The sequence below is a fragment of the Pseudochaenichthys georgianus genome, chromosome 5, assembly GCF_902827115.2.
Source record: "Pseudochaenichthys georgianus chromosome 5, fPseGeo1.2, whole genome shotgun sequence".
Classification (NCBI taxonomy): Eukaryota; Metazoa; Chordata; class Actinopteri; order Perciformes; family Channichthyidae; genus Pseudochaenichthys; species Pseudochaenichthys georgianus.
In genome coordinates, this window is record NC_047507.1 from 757,917 (window position 1) to 771,100 (window position 13,184).

The window sequence follows — 13,184 nt, forward strand, 5'->3', positions numbered from 1 at the left end:
CTCCCTGAGGTTTCTCCCATGTTCCCTTTAAACTGTGGGTTTTCTCTGGAAGTTTTTCCTTGTACGATGTGAGGATCTAAGGACAGAAGGTCTGAGGACAGAGGGTCTGAGGACAGAGGGTGTCGTATTGTCATACTGATATTCTGTACACACTGTGAAGACCACTGAGACAAATGTAACATTTGTGATATTGGGCTATATAAATAAACATTGATTGATTGATTGATATCACCATTAGATTCACAAACCTGAAACATTATCCATTTCTTCACTGCTGGTGATGACATTGTTGTCAGCTGCTGATACTGCTGCTGCTGCAGCTTGTGGCGCCTGCTTCGATGACAATAACTTTCTAATATCCATAACTGTATAGGCTATTAGCTTAAAACTCGTCAGGCACTAGGAAGGATCACTTCTACTTCAGGGCAGGCTACGCAGTACGCAGGCTAATGTCCCGCAGCGGATGCCTCTCTGGTGGACTCCGGTACTGCACATTACTACGGACGTTTTAAAAAAAATAAAATGTAATTATTTTTTTACATTTTTTTAAGTGAAACATCCGGGGCTTGAGCCCAAGTAGCCACCCATTAGCGCCGCCACTGGGCGGCATCTAACTTGTTCAGGTCATTACCTGAACAAGTTAGATGCCCCACAGGTGCATTCATATTCCTCTCCTGCTGATGTTCAGGTGTATATCAGTATGTATTGTCTCTACTGGGACATGTCTCCATGCTTTAAGGTTCAAAAAGCTCTTTATTTCTCTCATACTGTCTGTGCTGCAGCACCTCTTTTCACCCTGTCTGAAACCAGACAGGGTGAAGGCTCTGATTGGTTAGCTGGCCGGCTCTGTTGTGATTGGTCAACCGCTTAGAGATGTCCCACTCCTAAGTCTATCACGTATAATGCGTTGGAGCTCTTGCCAATAGAAGTGTGAGTGTTACGTAGTGATGTCACTATGTTCCAGAAGTAAACAAAGGAGTCCAATGGCTGCGTTTCAGGCAGGGGGAATACAGGGACTTTAGACTTTGCAGACCATTTACATGCACTAAAACCTATTTAACACATAGGAGATGGAAAACCCTAAAAAGCCTCTGAATGCAGCACTTGTAGTGGAGTATTTTCACAGTGTAGGATATGTACTTTTACTAAAGGAAAGGATCTAAATACTTTTACCTTGTTTACAGCTTTAAAATATTTTTAGACACCTACTTTTTCTCAGTGTTAACGTCATATAACTGCAGCTATCAAAAAAGGCGGGAGAAAAAACGAATACACAGTATTTTTCCTTGGTCTTACGGCAACTTAAAACTAAACTTATTTTGAGATTTCACAATACTGATGGATGATTCATAGTAAAAAAGTGGATGGAGTTTACACACACACACTAAATATTTCCATCTCGCAGGAAGTTCCTCTCTGGATGTATGAAACAATGGAAGTGAACGTTTCCCCTTTTTTTTCCACTGGTTGAAATCAGATTAATAAAAACAACCTGAATCTGAATCATTCTTTTGGTTTACTGATTAAAAACCTCTTTAAAAATGTTTATAAAGTGAGTTTCTCCATGGAAACTTGGCCGAGGGGCTACGGGCTAAAGGCTAACGTTAGCTTAGCTTGTTCCTCTGTTAACTTCAAACTGAATAGAGTTAAAAAGCAGCAAGATTTAAAAGTTTATAATAAAAATGTGGCTCTAAACTAAAAAAATCATCAATTTATAACAGCTTCTGAACTCATGCTCAAAGGGGATACGGCACACAACTCTACTGAATAACTTTTAAGACAAATACATACCATAGCTAGAGAGACATTAGTTAAGAAATCAATCCTTAAAGAACAAACGAAACAGGATATTATTTTAATATTATAGTTTTTTTAATTACATCAAATATGAAAAACACATCCAGGGTTTTCTGATCTCACAACTGTTGATGCTTAATTCACGGTTGTGTTGGCAGCGAGTCATTCAGGGTGCCAAACATAAGGCATGTTCTGATTACATCTCTGTATTTATTGAGCCTCTTGTATTGAGTGGTAAACAATGTGTACTCATCAATACATCATTTATCTATTTACTTGATTAACGTACTGGATGAAGTGTAGGACGTATTTCTTTCTCTGAGTTTTCTCACTCTGAGAACATGAGGAAGCTAGTTTTGAAACAAATGCATTAAATAAAATGGAGATGTTTTATAGTTGCAGGTGGAGGCTTGCTGCTGGAGGAGGAGGAATGTTTTCAGGGGGAAAAGCATCATGGGATGGATTTCAATCTGGACCAGCATTAATGTACATGTGGAAACACTACCGTTATTATAAGGTTTGCATTTGCAGAGATTCTGCTTCATTCAATGCACGTTTCCTCCGTCTCTGATCAACTTTGGGAACATTTATCCCGGACAAATGTGATCATCAAACAGAAACATTACACAAGAATCTCAATCAGTGTGGACAAGGTTCTGTTGAAATGTCCGGCGTGTTAATTCCTAACGCTAAAATCATCTCTGAAGATCGGGTCGTCCTTGTAGAGCCAGGGGTCGTGTGTGTGCGTGTGTGTGTGTGGTGTGTGTGTGTGTGTGTGTGTGTGTGTGTGTGTGTGTGTGTGTGTGTGTCACTGCTCGGTCTGCTGTGTGTCTGTGATGGTGGAGACGGCTCCTTGTCCTTTGCTGACGTCACTGATGCAGGCCCACTGCCCGTCCATCGACTCCTTCCACAGCGTCACCTGCAGCACAGAAACACACACATTAATATATGAAGAGACGTACGTGTGTGTGTGTGTGTGTGTGTGTGTGTGTGTGTGTGTGTGTGTGTGTGTGTGTGTGTGTGTGTGTGTGTGTGTGTGTGTGTGTGTGTGTGTGTGTGTGTGTGTGTGTGTGTGTGTGTGTGTGTGTGTGTTCATCTACAGCAGTCAGACATGTGTGTTATTTAGTGTTCCTATTTGATCACAGAGCTACGTGTTACTCTATTATTATTACCTGGGAACGGGGGGTTATTATTGTCTATATTTGTGTCTATGTTTTTGGTTTGTGCATTTTGTGTATAAATAAAGTTGTATCTGCTTTGATTAGCTGAAATGTAAATAGTAAATGTACTTAATGAAATGTGTGTATACATGAATGTGTTTGTATGTTAGTAAATGCAAAAGTGGATATGAATGAGAACATAGTATGTTGACAGTTATACTTTAATCAGATCTAAATATATATATATATATATATATATATTGTAATTTATTGTTGTTTTTCACGGGGAAAGAAACATGGTCCAGTTCCAGTTGCTTTTACCTGGATAAAGGAAGTATATATATATATATATATAACTGTGTATATTGTACCTTGTTGTCTCCTCCTGAAACAGCCAGGATGTTTCCGGTGATGGACCAGCTGACGTGCCAAACCACATCGTTGAACTTGTGGAGGAGTTTAGCCGTCCAGGTGTTTCCAGCCGGGTCGTCACACGTCCAGATGAACACGCGTCCGTCCTAAAGAAGGGCAGAGGGAACACATATCTTAACAAAATGTCTTCCCACTGAACTCTGTGTGAAGCAGAAGAGAGTTTTTAGTATTAGTCAGGTGCTAATTAAACGTTCTCTTCTCTGACCAGCGTTGAAAGAAGTACCTCAACTTGAGCAAAATTATAAATAATATTTTCTTAAAATAGTTAAATACTGAAATAACAATGTACCTTAGGTATCACAAGCTTTCATTATACAGAATGTCTCCTTCCACACAGCTATTGTATTATTGTATTTTTATCAGAAATGAATGCTTATAAACATTTAAATGATGTAGTTTGTCAATGTCAAACATATTTAGGATTTCTTGCATACTACTGGGTAGATAAGTAGTTTAGATCTGCAATACATCAAACTGTATGAGCATATTATTATCTTTTTATGTATATAACTTGATATCAGAAAACAGTATAAGTAAAAGGTACATTATTTGAGAAACTGTCGAAATGGCCAACGCAGATAAAGTTGAGCTCGAGTCTCCGGTTTGGAAAGAAATAGTGTCGGGGAGGATACAAATTCATTTTGGGAGGAATTTGGGACGAGAGTTAAAATAAAAATACCCTGCTAACTCTACTACGAACGGCGATGAAAATGAAACTGACTGCACGTTTTGTGTAGCACACAGTTATTAAACCTCCTTGTCAACATAAACACACAACATTTAGCAACCCGTGAAATGCACACACTAGGGGTGTAACGGCCCTTCGGTTCGGTACACGTGCGTCGCAGCATTCAGAGTAATTTGCTCACATTGGGTTCAAAGCGTCATAGAGCGAGCAAGTCATTTCATTGGACGAGAGGCATACTATGAGAGCTGGTCACAGGGATGCGTTCAAATTTAGTCAGTAATTTGAGGAACTAGCGAAATGGCGAACGCAGATAAAGTTGAGCTGAAAATCCTCCAGCATCATTGAAGTCTCCGGTTTGGGAACATTTTGGTTTCGCAGTTACGTACAAGGATGACGGACAAAGACAGGTGGACCGAACCAAAGCTGTTTGTCGGCATTGTTCAACTAACATTGGTTACGCGGCTGGAAATACATCAAACTGGCACACTCATTTGAAAAGGCATCACCCGAACGTGAATATCACCGGTACCAAGAGACTGAAGTGCAAACCCAACTCCCGCTAGCATGTAGCCTCCAGCACTCGCAGAGAGTTCAGACCGAGCCAAAGCTGTTACAAACACTAAGTATCCTTATGTTGCCATGTTAGCAAAGCGCTACCTGGCTGTATCTGCTACCTCTGTCCCTAGAGAGGGTGTTCTCCACAGCAGGAGACATTGTTAGTGCCAGCTGATCTGCCCTTTCGGCAAGCAATGTGGACAAGTTCATTTTTCTTTAAACAACATGAAAATACAATGACAAGCAAGTCCTAATGTCAAACTGGCTGCTTAGGTACTAGTACAGTTCAAACATAATACAGATTATTTCAGTTCATCGAAATGCTGCACCTTAATGTTTATTTTATTATATTTTGTATTTATTTGAATAAATACATTATTCAAGGTTTAATAATAATAAAAAATATATATATATTTTATGTTTTGTGATCTTTTTTTCTGCTGTACCGAAAACGTACCGAACCGTGACCTAAAAACCGAGGTACGTACCGAACCGAAATGTTTGTGAACCGTTACACCCCTACATCCTACCTCCCTAACAGGGAACAGTTTGTTACCATCAATGGCCCAAATTCACCCCTGGCCCAAGTCCATCACGGTGTACCCCAGGGCTCTGTGCTTGGCCCCCTCCTGTTCACCATTTACATGCTCCCCCTCGGCCATGCTTTGGTCACCTCCCGCTTGGACTACTGCAATGGTGTCCTGTTTGGGGTCCCCAACAAAACCCTGGACAGTATGTTCAAAACTTTGCTGCTAGGGTCCTCACACATACAAAGCCGTGGAAGCACATCACTCCCACTCTCATCCACCTCCACTGGCTTCCGGTCAAGTCGCACACCTACAAAGTCCTCCTCCTCACCTACAAGTCCCTCACTCTTTTCCGGCCTCCAGCTTTTCCTGCTGGAGCCCGCCACTTAAAGGTGGCGGGCGCGGACCGGTCATAGAGCCCATAGTGTTAAAGGTGGTTAATTTTACCTGTAAATAGATTTAGGAGGTTCCCTAGTGGCCGTTAGCTGTACAAAAAAAATGGGGGAAAAGGTTGCGGCTTATAGTCCGAAAAGTACGGTACATGCTTTTTTAAGCTGTCTTTGGCTCTTTTCTACTGTAACAATGTCTATTTCTCCTCTGTTGGACGAATAACGATATTCTGATTCTGATGGTCAACTTTAATATCTTCCCTCTTTTAGTTCTGTTGTATCTGCTATTTTCAGATGTTTATATTGTATATTTGTAAATGTTTCTACTCTTTTTTGTGGAGTACTTGTTTTACATGCTAATAGGATAAATAAAGTCTTATGTCATTTTATCTGTAACAACTGACCTGGGAGCAGCTGGCGATGGTGCTCGTGGGCAGCCCGATGGACGGAGCCCAGCCGACGTCTCTCACCCAATCACTGTGAGCCTCCAGCTTCTGGTCCTCCTTCCACTGACCGTCCTCCTCTCTGCAGACACAGGAAACCATCAGACACGTTAAGGTACAAACTACTGAGCCTCTACTTGAAAAATACTCAGGATTGATATTTAAAGGTCCCCTATTATACTGTCATCAATATATTATAGCTCTCAGATATATACAAAACATGTCTCTGATTGGCTGAAACACCAAACAGATCATTGCCGCATTACCCATAATCCCCTCTGTTTCAGCCCTGTTTCCAAAGTGCTGATTCTCTGTCTGTTACTTCAGATTAAAATAAGGAGCCCCTCCCCACGCCCCTCTGAGAGACATTTGGTTACAAAGAACTCAATGGAGCTCTAGAGGAGATTCAGGTGATAAGGGGGGGGGGGGGGGGGGGGGTTTACCTTGGTTGGTGATTGGCTAATGGCTACACAAGACAACACATCGTGATGACATCATAAAGTGGCCAAAATCTGATCAGCTCATTTTCAGACACATGTTGATGTAGAGGAGACATGAAGAAGAGGGGACACATGTTGATGTAGAAGAGACATGGAGAAGAGGGGACACATGTTGATGTAGAAGAGACATGAAGAAGAGGGGACACATGTTGATGTAGAAGAGACATGGAGAAGAGGGGACACATGTTGATGTAGAAGAGACATGAAGAAGAGGGGACACATGTTGATGTAGAAGAGACATGAAGAAGAGGGGACACATGTTGATGTAGAGGAGACATGAAGAAGAGGGGACACATGTTGATGTAGAAGAGACATGGAGAAGAGGGGACACATGTTGATGTAGAAGAGACATGAAGAAGAGGGGACACATGTTGATGTAGAAGAGACATGGAGAAGAGGGGACACATGTTGATGTAGAAGAGACATGAAGAAGAGGGGACACATGTTGATGTAGAAGAGACATGAAGAAGAGGGGACACATGTTGATGTAGAAGAGACATGAAGAAGAGAGGACACATGTTGATGTAGAAGAGACATGAAGAAGAGGGGACACATGTTGATGTAGAAGAGACATGAAGAAGAGGGGACACATGTTGATGTAGAAGAAACATGAAGAAGAGGGGACACATGTTGATGTAGAAGAGACATGGAGAAGAGGGGACACATGTTGATGTAGAAGAGACATGAAGAAGAGGGGACACATGTTGATGTAGAAGAGACATGAAGAAGAGGGGACACATGTTGATGCAGAAGAGACATGAAGAAGAGGGGACACATGTTGATGAAGAAGAGACATGAAGAAGAGGGGACACATGTTGATGTCGAAGAGACATGGAGAAGAGGGGACACATGTTGATGTAGAAGAGACATGGAGAAGAGGGGACACATGTTGATGTGGAAGAGACATGGAGAAGAGGGGACACATGTTGATGTAGAAGAGACATGAAGAAGAGGGGACACATGTTGATGTAGAAGAGACATGGAGAAGAGGGGACACATGTTGATGTAGAAGAGACATGAAGAAGAGGGGACATGTTGATGTAGAAGAGACATGGAGAAAAGGGGACAACGTTTCCTTCTGGATAAATAAAGTCTTATCTTATCTACATATTAAATGAGAATTATTGGAGGGAGCCTGAGTTTAAATATTTGTATTTTCATTAGCCAACAGCTGCTTCTCTGTAAATGCAAATTACACTAAATAAGCACAACATAGAAAGCATTAAATGGCACAAAGCCTGTAAAACAACCATTTTAATACATATTTTTATATACATTTGTATTTTTGTATTCGGGATTGTGGCAAACGGTATTTCGATCTCTCTGGCTGTACACACAAACTGAAAGATTGTCAATAAAGTTGACTTTGAACTTACTTCCAGAGTTTGACGAGGTTGTCGCAGCCTCCGGAGACGAAGCGTTTGACGTAGTTTGGTTTCTGTCCCGACGGCTGATCGATCAAACTGCCAGGAACCACAGCCGGAGCCCAGCTCACCGCGTTACAGCCGATCTGAAGCAGAACGATAACACTCCGTTAATAGACAGAAACAACTGAGAAAATCAGCCTCTAAGAAACAACAGGACTGAGAAAGAAGTAGAGTTTTTAAGAAACGCCTCAAGACCCACCTGTTCCGTACCATAAACAATACGGAGGCTAGATACATTTCTGATTGGTCAATTCAGAACATGTGACACGTTGTTCCAGTAGTACAGATCGCTGTAGATTCAAAGGTTTTATTGTCATATGCACAAAGCTACAGTGTAGAAATGGCAATGAAATCCTTCTGACCTGAGCTCCTCCAACAATGCAACATATATAATAAAATACAAAATAAAAAGTAGTGCAAAAAGTCTATATACATGTCAATAGAATATGATATGTACAAGAACAGAATATGAAATTAAATAATGTAAATTAAATATGGTTTATTGAGGTGTTAACTATTTATATAAATGAGTATATTGCAGGATGAAATGACCGTTGCTCAGGAGGATCAAGAAAGAGAAAGGAAAAGAGGTTAAATATTAATGAAATGTTTCCACACAAACCCTAATGTTTTGCAGATTATTTGGCGGCCCACAGGTTGGGAACCGCTGGAATTGAGTTTTCAGAAGTGTCTCAAACTCACAGTGTGTGCGTTGCTGATCTTCTTGACGTCCCACTGCTGATCTCCAGTGAAAGTGAGGATAGAAATGGCTCCGTCCGAGCTGCCACAGGCCAGAATCAGACCGAAGTCATAGGGACCCCAACACACAGAGTTCACTGCAGAGACACAGAAGAACATATATAAAAACATGACAAAGCCTCAAGACATCGTAGCTAACAATGCTATTTACACCCGGTGTCCGTAGCTAACAATGCTATTTACACCCGGGTGTCCGAAGCTAACAATGCTATTTACACCCGGGTGTCCGTAGCTAACAATGCTATTTACACCCCGGTGTCCGTAGCTAACAATGCTATTTACACCCGGTGTCCGTAGCTAACAATGCTATTTACACCCGGTGTCCGTAGCTAACAATGCTATTTACACCCGGGTGTCCGTAGCTAACAATGCTATTTACACCCGGGTGTCCGTAGCTAACAATGCTATTTACACCCGGTGCCCGTAGCTAACAATGCTATTTACACCCGGGTGTCCGTAGCTAACAATGCTATTTACACCCGGGTGTCCGTAGCTAACAATGCTATTTACACCCGGGTGTCCGTAGCTAACAATGCTATTTACACCCGGGTGTCCGTAGCTAACAATGCTATTTACACCCGGGTGCCCGTAGCTAACAATGCTATTTACACCCGGGTGTCCGTAGCTAACAATGCTATTTACACCCGGGTGTCCGTAGCTAACAATGCTATTTACACCCGGGTGTCCGTAGCTAACAATGCTATTTACACCCGGGTGTCCGTAGCTAACAATGCTATTTACACCCGGGTGTCCGAAGCTAACAATGCTATTTACACCCGGGTGTCCGAAGCTAACAATGCTATTTACACCCGGGTGTCCGTAGCTAACAATGCTATTTACACCCGGGTGTCCGTAGCTAACAATGCTATTTACACCCGGGTGTCCGTAGCTAACAATGCTATTTACACCCGGGAGAAGTGTCAAATAAAGAAATAAAAGTAAACAACTTGAACACAATACAATCCCAGCAGAGCTACCGACCTGATGACTCGTGTCCGCAGTACTCGTGCATCTTGTCCCAGCTGCCGTTCTCCTCCTTCCAGATGATGACTTTTCGGTCGTAGGAACAGGAAGCCAGGATGTTTCCGAACATGGGGTGAGCCCAGGCCACCTGCCAAACCGGACCCTCGTGGCTGCACAGACACAGAGACGTCACATTTGGTGAAAATACTCAAAATATGCAATACAAGTGTGGGGGAAACTTCTGTAGCCATGGAGAGTCATGACTCGGAGAGACACGAGTAGAGCTGGAGCTTTGATGGCAAACACTGACGGTTTATTTGGAGTTTCGGCCGGAGAATTCACAAGACATGTCCCGGGCCACGGTTTGACCACACGTTGAGATGCCACAATCCTGAAGCACCCTCCTGTAGCTCCAGGTTTGAACTAGTTCAGAGTGTAATAATCAACATTCTTCAATAGAGAGACTAAACAGCTGAGGACACTGAATCACATTTGTTGTCGCTTATGGCTCGTGGTCATCTACACCCCGAGAAGGATGTGTTCCACAACAATAACTATCTCTGACCGAGAGTTGCCCGGTCACAAACTGGTAACAACAACAACTTGCTAGGGCAGCCCCTCCTTAAGGGAGATAGCGGCTGCAGTTGGGCATCTGCGTCAGAGGGCGAAAGGTAAACATGTATCCAGAATTACTCCCTGACACCAAGAATGAAAGGGGGAGCTGAACTGTGATATCGGTGTTAAAGCCCGGGTAAAAAAGTAGTTTCCAAAATGAATCATCCAACACAATTGGTGATTATTACAGGAGACAAACTCCCGAGATAATTCAATAACTACAAGAAACATAGACGGTCAACAAATGTATATAAAAAACTTTGCATATCACTAAGATAAAAGTAGAAATTAATCTTCCGACACTGACCTTAGATCCTGTTTTTAGATTAAGATATATTCATGTCCTTTTTATTTAATATATACAGTATTTATTTATTTAAATGTGTGTTTTGCATTGGGCAGTGAACGCACATAATAAAACAAATACATGACTCTAGTTCCTTTTGGTTTTATATCTCCATCCAGAGTGTTTTTGAAGTAAAGGCTCGGGAGTTTGTTTCTTATTACAGGAGACAAACTCCCGAATAGAATAACAATGTACTACTTGATATCGAGCGGCTGCAGTTATTGTGTAATGTTATGCAGTTTGTGTCTCTATGTGAAGGGAGGTGGTGGTGACGTGGAGTCTCACCCTCTGAGGTCAGCCACCAGGATCTGTCCTCCGTTTCTGACGTCAAACATCTTCACGGTGCGGTCCGAGGAGCAGGTGGCGAGGCGAGTCCCGTAGTAATCCATCTGGGCATCGTGCTGAAAGCAGAGAGACAAAAGACATCAACACCTGGAAAGAGATAATCTACCTTTTCTCTGAGATAGAAAATATGAAGTGTAATTGGTTCTTTTACTGTTATATAGTTTTAATTACTGTTCTGCAACCTGTCTACACCTCTGTGTATTACTACATTAACATTCAGAGATAAAAGTTAACGCGCAATTACTGTAGAGCACACAAATATGTTTATTATATGCTTAAAGGTGGGGTAGGTAAGTTTGAGAAACCGGCTCGAGATCGCTAGAATTTGAAAATACACAACCGGAGAAAATCTGCCACTTCCTCTCAGAGCCCCTCCCCCAACACACACGAACGCGCACATGACCAATGAGGGCACGAGATCAGTCTGTGCCCAGGTGGCAGGCTGACAGGCAGGTAGGCCCTCCAGTTACTTTAGCCGGCTCAGATGATTGGTCGTGCTTTTTACAGCGCCACGGCTTCCACGGATGAAATTTTTTTATGGATTTTTTGTCAAAGCACTTCAGATATTCATTGCTATCGGGATGTGAAGAGCATTCCATGGAATATAACAACAAGTGTATCTCGAGCCGGTTTCTGAAACTTACCTACCCCACCTTTAATATTAATATCTACACTTTATACCCTCTTAACATTCTTATGTGTTACTTGGAGGATTTTCTTTTAGCTATTAGTCGTTTGTCAAAAAATGATGTTGGTCTTTTAAGTAATTTTTCACGAGACAGGTCACGTTTCTAGCTTCATTATGTGATTATTTATCTCTTTCCTTTTTAATAATGTTATTGATTGTGATCAGTAATAACGGTGGTTTTTGGATTGTTAGTTGGACAGACAAAAACAAAACATTTTCACTTTTAGGCTCTGGGAAACTGAGAGAGCGTTTCTCACTATATTCACTATTTTCAAACCAAATAATCAATCATTAATAGAGAACATAAAATACAGACCGATAGATAATGAAATGAATAATCGTAGGTAGTTAAACGTGAGCTCCTCCTCCAGCAACACATACACCCTACTTTCACAATAAAGCATGAGTAATAATTATCTAATGAAATAAACAGTACAACAGTCACAGGGGATATTTATGTACTAAAACTTTAAGTAGGATACCTAAATACTTTTACTTGAGTAACTTTTTCAATGCAATGTTTTACTTGGAGTAAAGGAGTATAATAAATAGAGTATTTTTACAGTGTGGTAGCACATTTGTACTTGTTTAAGATCCACAAACATCTCGTTGTGTTTCTACTTGTTTAAGAGTCATATTAAAGTCCAAAAATGTTTGCGTTGTATTTGTACAATACATGAAAACAAGTATTTGAGCCAGGGTTTTCTGGAGGGAGTCAAATGGACCAATTAGTACCTTTCAGTGCTAAAACTGTATATTAGGTACATTATATTAGACATTTAGGATTTGATCACACACATACAGCCTTTATGAAAGTATGCGCCTGCAAACCACCGTGCTACACTTAATACTTAAGTACTTACTTTAGTAGCTAGTACTTAAGTAAAGGATACTTCCTCCACCTCTGTGTGTTAATATTAACTTGTGATGATAGCTGTAGTACGTCTTCTAACACATGTGACAAGAAAAGAAGCACATGTGTATTTACTGCTATTTAAAGTAATTTATAAGATAGTAGATGCTAACATTAGCTCCACTAATCAGAGGGTTGGGGTTAAATGAAAAATAATGAAAACTTACGATCATATCCTCATGAGAGGTGTCCACCGTGTTGATAACGGAAACCTGAAATACACATTAAAGCATTAAATCTCACAGATATAACGATACACACTTTAGTTTAAGGATTAGCTGTCATTAGCCTAACAAGCTAACAAGCTAACACGTCATCAACCAACGGTCACCGTTAAAACCACCAGATGTAAACAAACAGCTTCTCCTGCAGCTTCAGTATGAAGTTACTTTACTCACCATGACTGCAGCTAAAGCAGGAAACTATCCAGAATATTATTGTATTTTATTCTAAATGAATAAACCCGGTTCTTCCGACGTGGCAACAAGAAGCCGCTTCCCACAGAGCAGGGTCACACACTTCTTCTACCGGCGGAAACACACACACCACCGAAGAAAGGTTCCGCCTAACAGCATAACAGAGGTTTACGATAATATAATATGTATAAAAATGAACATTAGTGTCATTTATTCTTTCA

The 13,184-nt window shown here is 41.2% G+C and overlaps 1 protein-coding gene across 1 annotated transcript; it reads right to left on the reverse strand.

Annotated features, from left to right (window-relative positions):
• Positions 1 to 1,850: 1,850 nt before the first annotated feature.
• On the reverse strand, positions 1,851 to 13,082 carry sec13 (SEC13 homolog, nuclear pore and COPII coat complex component). Its single transcript, XM_034082829.2, has 9 exons — positions 12,946 to 13,082; positions 12,715 to 12,759; positions 10,887 to 11,002; positions 9,659 to 9,810; positions 8,621 to 8,754; positions 7,868 to 8,001; positions 5,953 to 6,073; positions 3,329 to 3,475; positions 1,851 to 2,716 (listed from the first exon to the last, which is right to left on the reverse strand). Exons 1-9 carry the CDS (start codon positions 12,946 to 12,948, stop codon positions 2,606 to 2,608), a joined length of 963 nt encoding a protein of 320 aa, XP_033938720.1. The 5' UTR covers positions 12,949 to 13,082; the 3' UTR covers positions 1,851 to 2,605.
• Between the last annotated feature and the right edge of the window lie 102 nt (positions 13,083 to 13,184).

Bases quoted from the DNA above. Each gene is read 5' to 3' on its own strand.
- sec13 (XM_034082829.2), bottom strand. The intron at 9,811-10,886 runs GTGAGACTCCAC...GTGTCTGTGCAG, and splicing joins CTGGTGGCTGACCTCAGAGG to CCACGAGGGTCCGGTTTGGC. The intron at 6,074-7,867 runs GTAAGTTCAAAG...CTGTGTCTGCAG, and splicing joins AACCTCGTCAAACTCTGGAA to AGAGGAGGACGGTCAGTGGA.